Here is an 18,779-nt window from a genome sequence, read left to right on the forward strand (position 1 = left end):
CCGCCGCTTCTTCTTCCGTAACCGGAGCCTGGGACCTACGGCAGTCCGGCCGGGTGGACGGGCAACTGGTTGCACTGCAGGGTATAACTTCTCAAAAGGGGAAATCGCTATGAACGGTTAAATTTGGATTATGTATGTAGGCGTTGACCTCCACGTAGCAGCAATTGTGGTTTGTTGACAATTTCGCTGACTTTAGTGAGATGCAGTTAGGGCTTAATTTTTTATTTGAAACAGAGGGCTAGCTCTACTACCTTGTTATTGAAACCAGAGGGTTAGCTCTACTGCCTTGTATGCCTTGTTATTGAAACCAGAGAGCCAGCTCTACTGCCTTGGTATTGAAATCAGAGGGCCAGCTCTACTGCCTTGTTATTGAAACCAGAGGGCTAGCTCTACTGCCTTGTAATTGAAACCAGAGGCTCAACAATATCGCGAGTCACCAAACACTTTACAGACTCTAGGAGGGTTTTGTTCAGACATGTGACTCATCCGGGTCCAACTCATCCCTAAGTTGGCTAGAGCATGCCAGTTGAATTACAATTTTTAGGAACAAGAAGAACAACATCACATACAAAATGCTCATGAAAAAGGACCCATCTATCCCAAATCAACATACCGCTAACTGCTAGGTCCATCGATGAAGTGAGAAGCGCCGAATCTACCTCGACTTGGACCCGAGAGATCCCATAATCCATTGCCGATTGCAAAGCTTTTGCACATGCCGCTGCTTCTGCTGATAACACGTCTGGTACCGCTGTCGACCTGCTCCAGCGATGATAGGTTCACCATGATGATCCCTAACAATGAAACCGTGATGCAGTTAGGGCTTTAGGGGTGGGCATTAGCCTCTGGGGCTGCTCTCTTGTCCCAACATCAAATTCCTTAAACTAGCTTTTCCAGCTATGGCGGCGGTATAAACGAAGACGGAACCGAGTAAAATCGTGCTAAACAGGTCTTTAGGTTTTCTATGTATAGTAAAAGAATAACCTAAAGAAAAATAATTTAGGTTAACATAATGAACAAACACATGTATATTTAATTCTGTTTCTAAAAAAATGTGAGTGGATTATGTTACTAGCAAACTGAAAGCGTCCAGATAGCATGATGTATATCAATTCAACAGTAAGAAAATGAACAGATTTTAGAGAAAAAAGATTCGGAGGTACTCCCGGTGGTTTGGCTTGAATCCTAATAATCCCTAACAATATTTTGGTTCAATTTACTCCACCAACTATTTTAATTGGTCCGATCTACTTTATAATAATTTTATTTCTAGTAAACACTATCTATAATATATAACGTTAATACTCAAGGTAATAAATAGCGGTGGTAGCGGCCGCAATAGCGGTAGCGTCCCATTGTCGCTACCGCTACGAGGTAGCGCTCTGAATTTTGCAGCCTGAAACTTTGCGGCCGCAATTCTAAATAGCAAGCGATATTGCGGGCCGCAATTGCACGTAGCAGGCCACAGTAGCGTGGAAGCAAATAATATGTTTCTTTGCAAACTCTTAATGTGATGATTTAATGCGTGGAACACCATGTTTGTTTTGTTAATTTAAATATGTGAGACATCAGTTCTTTTAGTGCAATTAGATGTTTATTTATACTCATTATTTATGATATATGTATTTAAAATTATGTGAGATTATCAAGCGTCGCTATTGGAACTTATCATCCGCAATATCGCCCGCTATCCGCAATCTGCTACCTCGACGTCAATCCGCTATCAACCCGCTATACGCTATTTATTACCTTGGTAATACTAGGAATCAGACATCTGTCCACGTCGAGCGCCCCTGTTGGTGGACCCAACATCCAGAAGTCTATTCGTTCCTATCTGCTCCCCTCTAGTCACAGCAGATTTAAAAAATCACGCACCACCATGACTCCCGCACGCCTCCTTCTCTATCACACCTCCCACTGGCCTTCCTCTCCACCACCGTCGTGCCTCGCACCACCGCGCCGTGTGTGGCTGAACCTCCTAAATTATAGGACCCACATGCATCTGTCATTGTCCAATGACTTCTGACGACTATGCATATGTTCCTGGTAACTTAAGAAGCATGTCGGGTGTCCTCGAGAGACCCCGAATCATCCACGATTTCTTCCGAACAGGATCCATCACAGAGTCATTGCAGTATTACAACAGTTTATTCATTAATATACATCAGAGTAAAATAGCGGAAGTCTTATAATAACTTAGTTACAAAACAGTTGTTTCACAAACTAAGTATGATTATTATTACAAACCATAGTAGTGGAGTAGCTTAGTAACATAAAACAAAACATGCAATAAAGTGCCCTGCCCAAGGACCACACATTTACTCGACATCTTCGATTTGAACAATCGTCATGCAGCACGGTCCAAGGCAGACCTGCACATGAGGCTCACCTGCAACAAGGGTTACGAACCCTGAGTACAAAAGTACTCAACAAGACTAAACCGACGTATAAACAGAGAAAACTCAGGGATGCAGGCTCGGGGATTCAAGGTAAGGCTTTAGCAAGAATCAAAGTTCTTTTGCGTAAAAGCTCTTTAAAAAGATTCTTTCTTTCAACATTTAATCCTTATCAAAATCATATATGAATCTGCCATGATCCGTATTGAGATCGTGACCTTCATATCAAACATTTTCTCAAAACTTCCTCAAGTTTTATTTATTAACTACGATGATGAATAGTGAGTTGAGTCTCCATAACCGAGGAGCAACGACGATTCAAACCGATTATAACCCAGCTAGGGATTTCCAACCACACGACATATGCAGGTCCCTGACATACATATACCAACCCACCCTCAGATCCTCTAAAACAAGAACGGGTCCGCGTCACCCGAGAGCACAGTATTCCACCAATCCAGCCCATTGCTACGTGGGTACATGCTACTCCCACCATATCTCCACTCCCAGTGCGCGAGTAGCCATTCTCGTAATAGAATAGCCGAGTTAAGGCTTACCGGAGTATGCGGCTAGTACTACAAAGTCTTACCTCATGCAATTCAACAACAGACGGTTCTTAATCGACACAGGCGGAAAGAACCCGCTCACAAGACCTCCATGTCTTGTGGCTCTTATACACCGAGGTCGTCCGGTCTAGATTTATTACTCCACATGCTCATATCTCATGATAACATAAATAACCAGTCGTATCCAAAAATCCATTTATATCTCGCAGGTGACCAGTAATCACCCGACTTTTATTGTTCTAAGCATGGCTAAGTATAATTAGGCATTCTCGGATTGAAACAGGTAACAAGGTTGATATGGGAAAGCAAGGTTGGTAATGCACCAATTAGGTTTTCACTCAACTCTTAATCACTTAATGCAGTACTGAAAAGCAAAAGCGATATAAATTTATAAAGCACAAGGTAGGTTTAAATGCATCCGGAGCTTGCCTTGATTGACGGAATAGTTAGGTTCCAGAGATGCTCCACAGATATCAAACCCGGCCTCAACAGGTGGATTAACTTTCTCAACAACTTGGTGGACTACCACGTTCTCACTTTCGTTCACTACACGTAGTGATAATGCCATGTTTAAAATGATGCACGATATAAAACATGATGCTTGACAATGGATACAAAATTTAATAACTTGAATACAACTTTCCTTCGCGGTACAGTTGCAAATCAACAACTAACTAAACCTTTTTATAAACTCAAACACTTACTTTAAGTACTAAGAATTATTTTATACTAATGACCCAAGGTCATCACTCAACCCAAAATTCAAACAAAACCTAAGTCATTAAGGTTTACTATTTAGTTTTATTAATTAAATAATTAATTAATAATTATGAAATAAATCAACTTTCTCCAAATGAGCTCAAAATTTTTGTGAAGGCTCATCACATGATAACTAAGTGGCAAAACAATTTTCATAATTTTTGGATAATTATTTAAGCCTAGAAAAATCATGGAAACCCATTTATTAATTATTTGGAGCAATTTTTATCACATTCAAAATCTACTGAAAAATAACATTTAGTATTTTTTCTAAATAGTTTTCATCTCAGAGAGGTCACACAAAAATTTTCATAATTTTTGGAGCTCTATTTAATTCTACACAAAATAAACAAAACACAGCACTATTTAAACAATTATGAAAAATAGAAAATTTATTTTCAAACTAACTGTCACTGGCAGAGTGACCCCACATATCGGCACAGTGTTCCCGCGCTGACCACGGCGGCGAGGCTTGCTGATCGGCGATTTCTCGCCGATGGCGAGGTCTCTGGCGACGATGAAGGTACCATCGTGATCCCTACGACAAGGCGCACCTATTGGTGGCACTAATTGCACCAATCGCTGCACAACTCGAGCTTGACGCCGGCCATGGCGGACACGGTGGTGCGGCTGTGCTACGCCGGCAAAGTGAGGCCGGTAGCGGTTAAATAAAACGCTTGGGAGGACTCAGTAGCTCACCCCAGACACGCCCGAGCTGAAAGAGGAACTGGAGGAGCAATAGAGGAGCTCGTCGTCGATCAAGGCAGGTACGACGGCTTAGCTGGTGTCGACGGCGGTGTTCCGGTGGCTGCGGTGGACGAAAGGATCAATCAACAAGGCACAAAGCACCATGGCAACATGGCGAAGCTGGAGCTACGCTGAGCAAGAGCAAAGACGCACCGTAGAGTGCTGGCCACGGTGACGCGCACTCGACGGCGATGCTGCCGGTCGCGAGGAAGAAAGGCAATGCACAGCGTTTTTCGGTGGAGTCAGGCTTCAAGGACTGGTCAGCTGAGTTCGCAAGGAGTAGGTGGAGCTGTGACCGGCTTTGCTACGACTGGGAAGGCACTATGGCGATGGTACGAGCTCGACGGAGCAACGATGGCTCGACGGAAAAAGCATAGGAAGAAAGCGGAGGAGAACGGCGACAACACCTCGGCTTTATAGCGCGGCCAAGGACACGGAGACGACGCGCAACAGCTTCTCCACACCAGCGCGAAGCCGAATGCGGCCACGGGCGCAACTGGAACGCGGTGGAAGATCACCGACAGTGAGGTGTCGCCCGTGGGTACTGTTCAAGGTAATTACCGAATTGCCACTCGATTTAATTCTCAAATTACTCCCAAATTTGTATGGCAACTCAAAAATCTCCAAAAATAAAAGTTGTTCCAAATTCAAAGTTCTACAACTTTGGTTTAATAACTATACTCTAATTCGGTCTATATTTTGAAATGAAAGTTTAAAATCAAAAGGGGGCACTTTAAGAATTTAACCCTTTTCAAATTACTTCAATTTTTATATAACAACTTTGAAAACTCCAAAAACCAACCTTGTACAAAATGACAAGCTCTACACTTTTCCTTTTAGGCTCAACCCCAAAATGTGCTTAGATTTTGAATTAGATTTTCCAGGCTAAAATTAAATGCTGGAAATTAGGGTTTTCGGAAATCCAAATCAACACAAATGTTTTGAAATTGATTCATTCCATACAAGTCAACACATATAACATAAAAGTAAACTTGTTTAGTGAATGCATATCAAAATTTTCACTAAAACCAAAATGATGTGCAATGCATATGATGACATGACATGTTTTAGGGTTTAAAACACCAAAGGTGTTACACCGTGTTCCCCCACGACCGCACAGCAGCGACGTGCTCACCGCGTGAGGCCGCACCACCCGACTGCTGCTGTCGCTTGTCGTGTCCACCACGGGCACCGCGTGCACCCTATCGCTGGGGGCAGCGCAGCTGCTCACCAGGGACCGCACAACCGTCCCATCCGCTGCCATCCTCCTCCACCATGACCGCACAGCTGGATCCCATTTGTGCCGTGCTCCGTTCACCTGGCTGCCATGTTTTGCTGAAAGCACATGTTGCAACCGTATGTTTCGAGTGTTTCAGAGGTACGTTGAAAGTGTTTCATATGGAATGTTGCAAAAGTAGATCGGTATGTTGCATATGTTGCAATGGTTGTACACGTATGTTGCAAAGGTTTGTTACCAATGTTTCATCTGTGCTTTTCGGACGTATGTTGCAAGTATGTTTATGTGTATGTTTGCAATGGTTTCCAGGTGTTTCAGAAGCATGTTTCAAGTGTTTCATATACTTTCAGACGTATGTTCCAACAGTTGCATTTGGATGTTTCAAAAGCAGATTGCTCCGGACACGCGCGTTGATCCACGTGGAGCACGTGAAACGGAGTGCAACGCGTGGCGTTCGGACGCGTGTGTTGATCTGTCCGGACGTCCGGGAGCTAGCACTCCCAAATATATAGTCCTTAGAGGTCACCTATCATGTTTCACAGGAAAGATGATAGCGGATATCACAACGGAACACATGAATTTTGTCCTATACGTTATTTCTTCTAAATATATCATTATTTATGTTCTATACTCTAGAAATGTACTTAGAAGTATTTTAGCTTATTCCTAATGGTGGATAATCCCATTTTATGACATTCTTTTATCTATCCAATTTAGCTCCATTTTCTAAAATTCTAAGCACAAGACACGTCTAGTTGCATTGCCACTTCTTACTTTGCCTAGCTAGGCAAGAAACACAACATTTGGTAGTTTTGCTTGCTCTCTCGGTTTCTTTTTATATTCTTTAATAGGATTGGATTTCTCCAAAAACCATAATTTAGTGGCATCAGCTTCTGTCTCTCCCTCTTCTTCCCAACACGGCTTTGACTTCAACGTTTTTGACTTGGTTTGTTCACGCACGTGTGCTCATTTGGCAGAGTTGATAAGATTTTTCGTTTGAGAAATACCAAAAAATCCTGCTAAAGAGACCTAACTCAAATGAACCAAAACTCTTCTCCCATGCTTGGAAGCCTATCCTTGCCAACTGAGACGAGACTAGCTGGGTTAACCGAAAAAAAAAAACACCGGCAAGATCCAGCCGAGGGTAACGGCCGTGGCAGCCGTGCGTGGACCCGGACCAACCCTGTCGCTACCCAGAAAAATATCCCACGCGGGCAGTGTCGCGAACGCCGCGCCCTGTTGGCTTGGCCGTATTTTTCAGAACAAATCAGAAAGGGAAACCGAACGAAAGAAATCACGGTGACCACCAGCTGACCAGGAGCATCCCAGCAAAAGCACAAGACGCCACTGACCCCACGGCCCCGTCGCGCTCCCGTCCCCACCACGCATTCGCTCACACGGCCACTTGGCCCACCGTGACCTCACCGGACACCGGCTCCCTCGCGTTCTCCATCCCCGGAAACGCCCACACGCGACGCCACGCCCTGTCGCGCTCGCGCTCGCACGCCGGCACACCGCACACTGCCTTCGCCGCCCAGGCAGGTCGATCCAGCCCCAGGCGCCGGAAATCGACGGCCTGGGTGAGGTGCCTGCGCCAGGCAAGATTCCCAGTCTTCGAAGCAAACAAGCCCCCCACGGACCACGACCCAACGCAGCCTCACCCACGCGCTTGTGAGCAGCGCAGGTCGTTTTCCCCGGTCCTCTCCACACAGTTTCCACTTCGGTCGAGGCCACCTCCTTCCCCCTTCGTCAGACCCCAGCCCGGCAGGCAGCCATGGGCAACCGTGCGTCGCGCTACAACCGCCCCGCCGCCGAGCAGCAGCCGGCCTCGTCGACCCTGCCCAAGCCTCAGACCCAGCCGCCGCCGCCGCCGACGCCGACGCAGACGCAGACGCAGCAGCAGTACCAGCAGGCCCCGCCGCCGCCGCAGCAGTCGCAGCAGAAGCCGAAGCCGGCGGCGGTCGCGGGGGCGGGGGCGAGGGCGGGGGGGCGCGTGCTGGGGCGGCCCATGGAGGATGTGCGCGCGATCTACACCTTCGGCCGCGAGCTCGGGCGGGGCCAGTTCGGGGTCACCTACCTCGTCACGCACCGGGAGACCGGGCAGCGCTTCGCCTGCAAGTCCATCGCGACGCGGAAGCTCGTCCACCGCGATGACATCGAGGACGTGCGCCGGGAGGTGCAGATCATGCACCACCTGACGGGCCACCGCAACATCGTCGAGCTCCGGGGAGCCTACGAGGACAGGCACTCGGTCAACCTCATCATGGAGCTCTGCGAGGGCGGGGAGCTCTTCGACCGGATCATTGCCAAGGGCCACTACACCGAGCGCGCCGCCGCTGCACTCTGCCGCGAGATCGTCGCCGTCGTCCACAGCTGCCACTCCATGGGGGTCTTCCACCGGGATCTCAAGCCCGAGAACTTCCTGTTCCTCAATAACAAGGAGGACTCCCCGCTCAAGGCCACGGACTTCGGCCTCTCCGTCTTCTTCAAGCACGGTGAGTGCTTGATTTGACTGCATCCCTTCTTCCATATGGATCTTACCATATTCTTTTAAGATGTTTGACTAGACGTGGATGTGGATTTGACTTGACCCGGTTGCCGGGCTTGACGGTTTCAGAGTTCAGACCCAGCATTGCTAAAATGAGTGTCTATATATGGAAATGGCATTATTCACCATCCTTGTTGCGTGTTCTGTATATGTTAGTATATATATGAGGGATCCAGCTTAACTCCAAAGTATTTGACTCTAAACTTGTTCCAAAGGTGACATTGTGATGGCATTGTAGATTTGCATGGTTTACTCTTTAGGCATTGCGTTGTTTTCACCATCGGTCCTTAATTGAAGGAAGCATAACAGATCAAACTTGTGTCAAATGCTTGCATTACACAAAATGGGAAATTACACCCTGATTTTGTTGGATAAAATTGGGATTATTCACTTTGTAAAATGTTGGTTTCGTGGAGGATTTGTTGTGGGGCTTAGATGTTTAGTCTTTTCTCTATATATTATCCCTTTTGTTTTGAACCTTAACAAGTGAAATGGTTTGTTTATTTGCATATTGACATGAGCAAACTGAATGAGAATCCATAATGGATGATGCAGGGGAGACGTTTAAGGATCTTGTGGGAAGTGCGTATTATGTTGCTCCTGAGGTACTGAAACGGCACTATGGGGCAGAGGCTGACATATGGAGTGCTGGGGTTATTCTTTACATCCTTCTGTCTGGTGTTCCTCCTTTTTGGGCAGGTAATGTTTTTTAAACATATCATTTCAGTCTTCTCTTCCCTTCTGTCACTCGTACGCAATTGATTGTTTCCTTCACTTCATCGTTTACTTTCACCAGAGAATGAGGATGGCATATTTGATGCCGTCTTGCGTGGTCACATTGACTTCTCTTCTGATCCTTGGCCTTCAATATCTAATGGTGCAAAGGATTTGGTTAAGAAGATGCTGCAACAAGACCCAAAAGAACGCCTGACTGCTGCTGAAATTTTGAGTAAGACAACTGCTCTTCTCTTGCTTTGTATGTCTAGTTGTGGAATCATGTTTCATGTAGTCATTTAGTAGCAAATGGGAGCAATCATGCCTCCTAATTTCTTCCAAATTTTGTGCCTTTTGATATTCCCTCCGGTTCAAAATATGCTGTTTTAAGATTCCTGCTGGTCTAAGTTCTTTTAACTTTGACCATTAATATATAAAGGTTTAAGATAGATGTCATTAGATTTACCATGAAAGCACCTTCAAAGTATTTATTAAATCATCTAAATGTAGACCAAAGTTTCATAGAAATACTATTTAATCATCTTTATTTGAATTTTCATATTTCATAGAAATTGTAGACCAAAGTTTCACCTAAATGACATGTAGTTTGTATCAGAGAGTACAAGAGTGCTAAGTGGTGATAATAGTTATAATATTCCAGAGAAACTGCTGATTTCTCTCTCTTTATATCAAATACCTGTTTGTTTTCTCTCTTTCTAAAAAAGGGACCTATCTGCTTTCCACATGAACTGAGACACTGACTATTCATTCGCAAGTGTTGTTTATCAGTCTAATATTGTGAGCATACAGACCACCCATGGATTAGAGAGGATGGAGAGGCTCCAGATAAGCCACTTGACATTACTGTCATCGGTAGAATGAAACAGTTCAGGGCAATGAACAAGCTTAAGAAAGTTGCATTGAAGGTGATTGTCTGATTGACTTTGACTCCACAGATTTATCCTTGCTAAATACTTGATTTTAAGGAGCAGATAGTTCTAACATCTTCATTAATTTTAACCAGGTTGTGGCTGAGAACTTATCAGATGAAGAGATTATGGGCCTAAAAGAAATGTTCAGATCCCTAGATACAGATAACAGTGGGACAATTACTCTTGAAGAGCTAAGATCTGGTTTACCAAAACTTGGTACTAAAATTTCTGAATCAGAAATCAAACAGTTGATGGAGGCGGTATGTTCATCCTCCATATCCATATGCTTCGTCGTTTTTCTGTTGATGCGTAATTTCCTTACAGTAATTCTTTTTTTCTCTTAACTATTACTATCCCAATTACCGAATCACATCTCCCACTTGGAGAACTGAAAGCAACTGTCATGGACTGCATTGGACATTTGACTCCACATTGTTTTCCTGTTTTCAAATAAAAACTTCTTTTTACAGTTTGTGGTGTTTTCTAATGAATGAATAACACAACATCACAATTATTTGAAAGGAAACATGGGGAGTAACGAACATGTGAAACTGCTATGGATGTATCAAACATCTGGACATTGTTGATGGAACTATTGTAGTAGTTCAGTACTGTTATGGCAAGTGGAGCAGGACCAGGGGCCCACGTGGTACTGTAGCGCGTGGACAGTACTGGATTAGATTAGATTAGATTGGTTTGGTTTGTTAGGAAAGGAATAAGATAGATTGATTCGGTTAGGATATTACTTAGGGGTCAAGTAAGTTGTCTCTATAAAAGAGAGAATCCGGTATTGATTGTAATCAAGCAAGAAGAAATCCTAAGGTAGTCCCCGAGAAACGGCGGCTATCCTGGGTTTCTCTGCTAATCCATCTATCCGTAGCCATTCCATATCATTTGGTATCAGAGACCATCCCTGGTGCATCGACTTCCATGTCCGGCACCATTCTTGATCCTGCGGCCATGGACGCAAAGCTCGATCGCATCTTGGGCCAACTCACCACCATCAACAACCGTCTCAATTCCCACGACTCTCGTGTAGCGCGCGTGGAGACCGACAAGACCAACGACGGCAAGGGCGCCGGCGGGAACGACGACCACAGTGGCGATGACGATGTGGAGGACGACGCGCACGACATCGAGCGCAACAGCGCCTAGGCCTCGTTTCGCGACTGCGCCCTTCGCGACCGGGACCGCTTCGCTCGTGGCGCATTCGAGCGCGACTTCCCCAGCCGCGGCTACGACGATCGTGGCGGCCGCGGCCACGATGATCGCGGTGGGCGGGGTTACGACAACCGCGGCGAGCGCTGCTACGAAGACCGCGGCGGCCGCGGCTACACTGACCGCAGTGGGCGCGGCTACACCGACCGCGGCTTCGACGACTATGACGCCCGCGACTTCAGCCGGGGCGCCCGCGACTACGGACGAGCAGGCCACGACCGTCACCAGGATCGCGACTACGACCGCGGTGGAGGCCGTTACCTCGATCGACGTCGCGAGCCGCACAGGCCACCCAAAATTCCGTTTCCCACCTTCAATGGGGAGTCGGATCCATTGACCTGGCTCAATAAATGCGACAATTTCTTCCACGGCCATCGTGTTCCAGAAGATGAGAAGGTGTGGATGGCATCCCTGCACCTCGACGGTACCGCGGCGGAGTGGTACTACCAGATGGAGCGCAACTTCGGCATGGTTCTGTGGCCGTGTTTCGTGGACTTCGTCAACCTCCGCTTCGGGCCGCCGATCCGCACCAACTCGATCGCGGAGATCAAGGCCTTGATCCGCACAAGCATCGTGGAGGACTATTCGCGGCGCTTCCTGGCCCTGCTCGCGCGCTGTGACGACCTCGCCACGCGGACGGTGATTGACCTCTACACGGGAGGTTTGGGTCAGCCACTGGCCCACGACGTCGAGATGCAGCACCCCGCCAATCTTCAGAAGGCCATGAGCCTCGCGCGGGCGTTCGAGCAGCGCCAAGCGGAGGCCTCTGCTGTCAACAGTTCGGCGGCGCCTGATACGGCGTTGCCGCCGTGGAGTACGCAGGGGAGAACGGAGAAGGAGCTGAGACTGAGAATTAGAACGGAGAGGGTAGCGAGGCGCGGTGGAGTTATCGGCGGCGGCAGCGGCAGAACCGCACGCAGCCACCGTCGAAGAGGAACCCCACCCGCTCGGGAGGTTCTATTCTTCTTCGATAACTGATTACATCCTTTCTAAGCCACCTTTATAGTTCAGGTGCTTTCCTAACAAACCAAGGCTGAGATCCTAAAAATCCTCCTAACTTATTGACTTCTAAAAACAACTAGAGGCGTCTTAGCCACTGCTGGAAGCGGCACGCCTGGCCCTGCGCCGGTACTGCCGGCCTACGAAAGAGTCCACAACATCAGTCCCGAGGCATCGCCATCCATGGCCGGCCTCGTCATCGATCCTACGGCCATCAATGCCAAGCTTGACTATATCCTTGCGCAACTCTCCACCATTAACAAGCGGTTGAATTCGCATGACGAGCGCATTGCGCGCTTGGAGAAATTCCAGGAAGAGAAGAAAGTGCGGGCAGCAGCGACACCCACCGCCGCCACGGTCGCCTTCAGCCGCCCCCGCCTTCCTGTGCAGGCCTTGGAGGGCGACATGGCCATCGACGCTGCCAGCCATGCCAGCGCGAACGCCAACCTGGTAGCCGCTTCGGTGGGCGCCAACGCTGTTCAACGCTATGTGCCGCCGCACTGGAGGGACAGGGCCAGGACGTCGTCGCCATCTCCGACCCCGACGACCCATACCCTGATCCATAGCAGCGTGGTGACGGCGTACGACAACAACGACGCAGCACTGCTAGCGCCGTCCCTGCAGCCCAAGGCCGTCGGCGTTGACTACGTGGACAAGAGCAAGGTGCTGACCCCCGCCGCCGACGTCCTGCATCTCCTTCGTCTGCGGCTGCCGCGACCTTGGCGAGGCGCTCCACAAGGTCCGCGAGGGCGCCGCCATGATCCGGACCAAGGGGAAGGCCGGCATGGGCAACGTCGTCGAGGCGGTGCACCACGTCCGCTCCGTCATGGGCAACATCCGCGCGCTACGCGACATGGACGACGACGAGGTTTTCGCGTATGCCAAGCGCATTGCTGTGCCCTACAACCTCATCATGCAGAACCCCTAGCAATGGCCACAGCTCGAGGACAAGCTGTCTTGGAGGGGTGGAGTAGTGTTATGGCAAGTGGAGCCGGACCAGGGGCCCACGCGGTACTGTAGCGCATGGACAGTACCGGATTAGATTAGATTAGATTGGTTTGGTTTGTTAGGAAATGAATAAGATAGATTGATTCGGTTAGGATATTACTTAGGGGTCAAGTAAGTTGTCTCTATAAAAGAGAGAATCCGGTATTGATTGTAATCAAGCAAGAAGAAATCCTAAGGTAGTCCCCGAGAAACGTTGGCTATCCTGGGTTTCTCTGCTAATCCATCTATCCGTAGCCATTCCATATCAAGTACATACCATTCTGTTTCTTTATTTGTGTTTTTAATTCCATGAACAGGCTGATGTTGATGGAAATGGTACCATTGATTATGCGGAGTTTATATCAGCCACAATGCACTTGAATAGATTGGAGAAGGAAGACCACATACTCAAAGCTTTTGAATATTTTGATAAGGACCACAGCGGGTAACTTCATTTTAACTTTGGTTGGACTTGTTCTGCAAATCTTGACTGTTCCCATTTGATTTCCTCACTGTTTAAATCTTTCTGTACAGATACATAACAGTAGATGAGTTGGAAGAAGCTCTGAAGAAGTATGAGATGGGAGATGACAAAACAATAAAAGAAATCATTGCTGAAGTAGATACGGACCATGTGAGTATATATTTTACAGAGTTCAAGTAAAAGATTAGCTCTTATAAATATTTAAATCAATCAACTGAAAAAACCCACCTCACTGACATCAGTTATGTGGCATGTTACTTGTTGACTTCAGCTTTTTGACATGTTCCTAGAATATAGAAATTAGAAATGAGTTCTTATAGGAAAAGAAGAACCCAAGATTTGACGTGGTGGGGGCTTGTGTGTTAAAAAATGCTGATTAAAATGTTTTTCCAATCTTATATATTATGGACGCATTCACATAGTAATGAGTTTTTTTTTTAGAAAAAAAGATGTAGTAATGGGTTCACATTGGATGAATTAAACAATATCAAACTGGTGAACGGAAATTCACGGAGAGACTACCAGTTTGACTTGGATTTGGTGATAAATTAGCAGATGTCCACAATCTCTACAAACCTTCTCAGATAAACCTACATCAGGAATGTCGAAGACCAGTAACCCTTTTGCTTAGCTATAACTCAAAAGTTCAACAGAGGCTGCCTAACTCAATTCATCAGATGCTAACTTTCCCATTTTTTCCCCTGTTGGCAGGATGGAAGAATTAATTACCAGGAGTTTGTTGCCATGATGAGGAACAACAGCCCTGAGATTGTTCCAAATCGGAGGCGCATGTTCTAACTGTCATGTACAATTTCATTGAATACTTTCAAGAACAATCTGCCCGTAGACATAATCCTGGCCCCGTTTTCTTTTTGGAACAGTCGTTAAGAAGACTCCGTAATTTGAGATTCATGTCTCTGCAGCCCGGACCAGTCTGTACCAAAATAGGGTGGTGTTGTAGTGACCCGTACTTAGATGCTTTGAGCATCATGGACTCATGGGTGGCAATGTTTATTCCCATTGTACTCCTTGGGGTTGTTCTGCTGCTTCGATCTGATGCTTTCCTCACCTTTCATTTTAGGTTGTCCTCTCAGAGTGTTGCCACCTGTGAATTGTTATCATGTGTTGTGGTCCTCGTAATCGTTTATATTAGCGCAGGCATTGGAAAATGGTATTCAGCGATCAGATCAGGCAATGCCATATTACTTCTGAATAAATATTAGCAGTAACTTGGTTCTGGATTGGCCTTGGTGAAATGCTGATCCATCCACGTTCTTTTTTGGGTGAAGATGATTAGACGACCACCCAAAGAATCATGTCTAGGCACCTGTTGTATGCTCTAAAAAGGTTTCTTAGGTGTAATTTTGACTTGAGTTTATTTCTTGGAGCATATTTTGACCTTTAGATTCTGCTTATCTTAGATTCTATTGAACTTTTTTCTCTCTATCTCTTAACTTCTACTCTCTCTCTGTTCCAAATTATAGATAGTTTCTCTCTCTCTTAACTTCTCTATATTTGACCAAATTTATATAAAAAAAATATACATCAGCATCTACACTATCTAATAAACACAATATAAACATATTTTATGGTAGATTTAATGAATCTAATTTGATATGGTAAGTATTTTTCTATAAACTCGGTTAAAGTCAGATAAGTTTGACTTAAGACAAAATTAAAACAAACTAATTTCTACCATTTGAGATGATAACATGCAATTTATTTTGTTATTATAGGACTTTGACCAATAATTACTTTACTTACGATCTACTATGTGATACAAAATCATTTTTTTTCTTGAATACGCAAAATTTGCGCATCGTTGTAATTAAGAAGAAGAGTTTAACCATACAAACGACGTACTCTAACGAGCGCCCTAGGAGGTCCACCGGTTGACCTTCCTAGTATATTGATTCAAATTTCGATATTGCATAAATGGTACACAACCGAGCTACGAACTGTGCGCCCCTACTACACGGGAATCGTATATATTTTCAAACAGAGGGAGTACACTGTTGTTTCTTTAAATTTTCCACGGGAGTACACTGTTGTTTCCTTGCATTTTCCACTTTGCACTTGAGGCAACTCCAGCAATACACATACTTTAATCAATTAATTAGATGGACCACCCACCTCGTATTTCTATTTTCTGGCAGGAAAAAGGTGTACTGTACTCCTTTTACATTCCGTATACACTGTGACTAGTGAGATGGCAGATGACACTGAAGTACAAAACTATTATTGTATATATCCATATAAATCATTACATTTAGGTCATCAGTGATGCCATTAAGACTCAGATTGAAAAGGTTTATCTCTAGAGCACTAATATACAAGACCCAAATACCATATACAAACATGTATACAGCTTCCATGTCCTTAACACTTCCACATTGGTTTGGCTGGAGCAAACTACAGGTTTGGCTTGCAGTTGATCAACGAACAGAGACGTTTTTCATCTTTGCTGATCTGTGTTTGACAAAGAAAGCAGCTAACATACTTTTTGTGCGAAGCGGAGCCTTCTGGATTTGACGCCCTCTAGGGTTGTCCAAAGAACTGAATGATAACAAATGCCTGGTCGTGGGCTGATCCTGAAAATGCAGGAAGTTGATTGGTGTAGCTTGGGAGCACATGATTATCCTCTATGATGAACATTTGCGTTATCAAATAAATTGCAAGCTTTAATCTTTAAGCAAATGTTTCTATCATATTTTTTTTTACATAACGGAAACTGGTCGATTTTGTATCTTGTTGTAGGTTTACCTTCATTCCTACACTAACAATATCCAAGCTGGTTATGTTGGACTGCACATTCCTGGACAAGGGAGACGCAGATGATTCCTTGCCTGAAACACAGGTAGCTTCGGATTAAGTATCTGCTGTCTACATATAGGCTATGCCAAAATCCACCAAATGAAGACAAACATAAAGTAAACATAAGCAATTAAATACCAAGGCGGAAACCACTTGATGAAGGCTTAGTAGTTTTTGTTTCTCCTTGGCTGCAACGAAGCAGATGACACCAGTGTCACACAGGAAGAAGTATTAGGGGAGCAAATGCCCCATTTAGCAAGACTGAACCAGAGACATGTCTGACTTACGCAGATTCGGATTGATCTGGTCTATTAGTTTTCGAATTTTTCTCGGAAACCAAATGCCACTGAAGGGTCCTTGCTGAAGGGAAAATGCTTTGTTTCAGTGCACCAAGTGCTTAGTACCAAAACTGGAAATGTTTGCACAGAAGGAAGAAGCTGCACCTGAAGAGTAAGGCCTTGGCGTTGAGTCAAAATCAGCATCGGCTTGCATATCAGAAAATGCCTGCATTCTTTTATTTCCCGCATCTAGCTCGGAGAGAAAGTCAAAAGGTTAGCTAGTAGCTACGCATTTAGCATTTCCTTCACCCCGGAATTGCTTATTTATTGAACAAACCCTTACATGGTACGATGTAATGTTTGTGGTGTCTTCTGGCAGCCCCCGTCATCTGCTGTTGCCTAACGCCTTCTTTATCCGTGTATGTCTGGCAGGTAAGGACTTGCTAAACATTGAACAATCAAAATGTCAGCTTTAACGATATATTGCACGATGACAACAAATTCCAGTGTTATGGCAGCTGTAGTACCTGGTTCAAGCATGCTACTTTCAACTCGAGGGTTGATATTTCTGAAGCCTGCTGTTCGTATAGGTCTGTCAATTTGTAGGCCACTGTGCCAAGATGGTCGACAGCGTTGACCAGGGCCCTGACAGCGTAATCTTTCAAGTTGTCCAGCACCCTGATATCAAGAAGCATGGGAAAATGGATGAGAGAATTATTAAGTGGACGTGTTCCGCTTCAGCACACTCATTACTTTGCAGAAAGTTCTTCAGTTTAGCAGGAGGGCAAGCACCCCGTCTAGCACCACGAAAAAACGGCACATATACTTGCAGTTGCAGTGCCCCCGTGTTCTTCTATAGCTATGGAGTCGCTTTTGCAGTGCAGTCAGATACCAGACATCCATTGGGACTGCAATTCCATGGAGCATGAGATACTAATAGGTGGACCTCCAAAAGAAACTGAAGTAAACAACCCGAAAACTCCAAAATTTTACTTCTGCAAAACCCTGTCAGCCCATGATAACCTTTTACTTTTTCGTAATGATGATTCCCCAAGTCCTGTAACATATAATCTCCATAATCAACTGATGTACTTTGCATACGCCCAGTTTTACTTCCTAGACAGGTATACCGTATACGGTATACCCTTTTGAACTAATTCCACTGCACTAGAAACCTAGCTCGCAGACCTGTAACACCAAATGAAAAAAAGAAAAGAAAACACTAGCCGGAACGTTCAAGCGACCGGTGCGGACTAGGAGCAACAGCCAACAGGTAGACATACTTGCCAGGAGCTTGAATTTATTATCGCCGGAAAGAAAAATCATCCATCCATTTGGTTTAGAAAATCGCACGGACGTGGAAATTCCGGGAGAAAAGGACCAGAGTCAAGAGGAATCTCATCTCACATTTGCTTCTGTTCGCTGTGGAGGTAGGACTTCTCGCAGTACTCCGAGGCCGAGTAGAGCTGCGGCCGCAGGTTCTTGAGCTCCTGCAATCACGGGCGGCAATCGTAAGCTAATAAGCGCTAAATAAAGCAAGGATCGAGTCGAGGGCAGTCCAGGCTCCCGGGAGACCCGGATCTTCGCACACCAATTCGATCGAACAAGAGAAAAGAAAAACGAATGAATTAGTGGAAACGGGTATCAGGTCGGATCCGTGCGGGGTGACCTGAAGCGCCTTGACGAAGCTCTTGCTGCGCTCCATGGACGCCTCGTCGACGGTGGTCGGGGCCATCCAGGCGGGCTCAGCGCCAGGCCGCCACGGTTCGTGCTGCATCGCCTCTACCCTCTGCCCTCCCCTTCCCCTGAGCCCTGAGCGACACGCCGCCGCCGGTTCGCTCGGGGCGGGGGCGGGAACAGGACGGATACGGGGTAGCGGAAGGGCCAAGGCACGTGAGGACGAAGCAAGGAACACGCGACGCCTCTCGCGCGGTGCGGCTGCTCTCGCTTTGCTAGCCGGGATTTCCAGGTGTAGCCAGCGAGTGCCGAGTGGTGTACTGGCGTGGCGGCGAAACGGAACGGTGACGTGTCTCTCGGTGCAGGAGTGGGACGGGGAGCGTGGAGGCGGGGCAGGTAGTCGGGTGCGGTGAGGTGGGCGCG

At 46.2% G+C, this 18,779-nt stretch overlaps 2 protein-coding genes across 4 annotated transcripts; one reads left to right on the top strand and one right to left on the bottom strand.

The window, feature by feature from the left end:
* The first annotated feature begins 7,300 nt into the window (after nt 1-7,300).
* LOC136450176 (calcium-dependent protein kinase 1-like) lies at nt 7,301-14,662 on the top strand. Of its 2 annotated transcripts, none has more exons than XM_066450522.1 (8): nt 7,301-8,200; nt 8,809-8,952; nt 9,050-9,202; nt 9,778-9,893; nt 9,992-10,159; nt 13,421-13,548; nt 13,638-13,737; nt 14,029-14,272. In XM_066450522.1, the coding sequence occupies exons 1-8, from the start codon at nt 7,480-7,482 to the stop codon at nt 14,137-14,139; spliced, it is 1,641 nt and encodes a 546-aa protein (XP_066306619.1). In that variant the 5' UTR covers nt 7,301-7,479; the 3' UTR covers nt 14,140-14,272. The 2 variants fall into 2 exon arrangements, with proteins under 2 accessions (XP_066306619.1, XP_066306620.1); XM_066450523.1 differs by lacking the exon at nt 14,029-14,272 and adding an exon at nt 14,299-14,662 and having other exon boundaries at nt 7,304-8,200.
* A 1,142-nt stretch (nt 14,663-15,804) lies between these two features.
* On the bottom strand, nt 15,805-18,779 carry LOC136452507 (probable protein ABIL1). 2 transcript variants are annotated; one of them, XM_066453117.1, is made up of 9 exons: nt 18,349-18,763; nt 18,087-18,169; nt 17,207-17,357; nt 17,023-17,122; nt 16,845-16,928; nt 16,689-16,761; nt 16,540-16,589; nt 16,351-16,433; nt 15,805-16,178 (listed from the first exon to the last, which is right to left on the bottom strand). In XM_066453117.1, the coding sequence occupies exons 1-9, from the start codon at nt 18,454-18,456 to the stop codon at nt 16,023-16,025; spliced, it is 888 nt and encodes a 295-aa protein (XP_066309214.1). In that variant the 5' UTR covers nt 18,457-18,763; the 3' UTR covers nt 15,805-16,022. The 2 variants fall into 2 exon arrangements, with proteins under 2 accessions (XP_066309214.1, XP_066309215.1); XM_066453118.1 differs by lacking the exons at nt 16,540-16,589; nt 16,689-16,761 and having other exon boundaries at nt 18,349-18,779.

This window comes from Miscanthus floridulus, chromosome 5 (genome assembly GCF_019320115.1).
Source record: "Miscanthus floridulus cultivar M001 chromosome 5, ASM1932011v1, whole genome shotgun sequence".
Taxonomy (NCBI): domain Eukaryota; kingdom Viridiplantae; phylum Streptophyta; class Magnoliopsida; order Poales; family Poaceae; genus Miscanthus; species Miscanthus floridulus.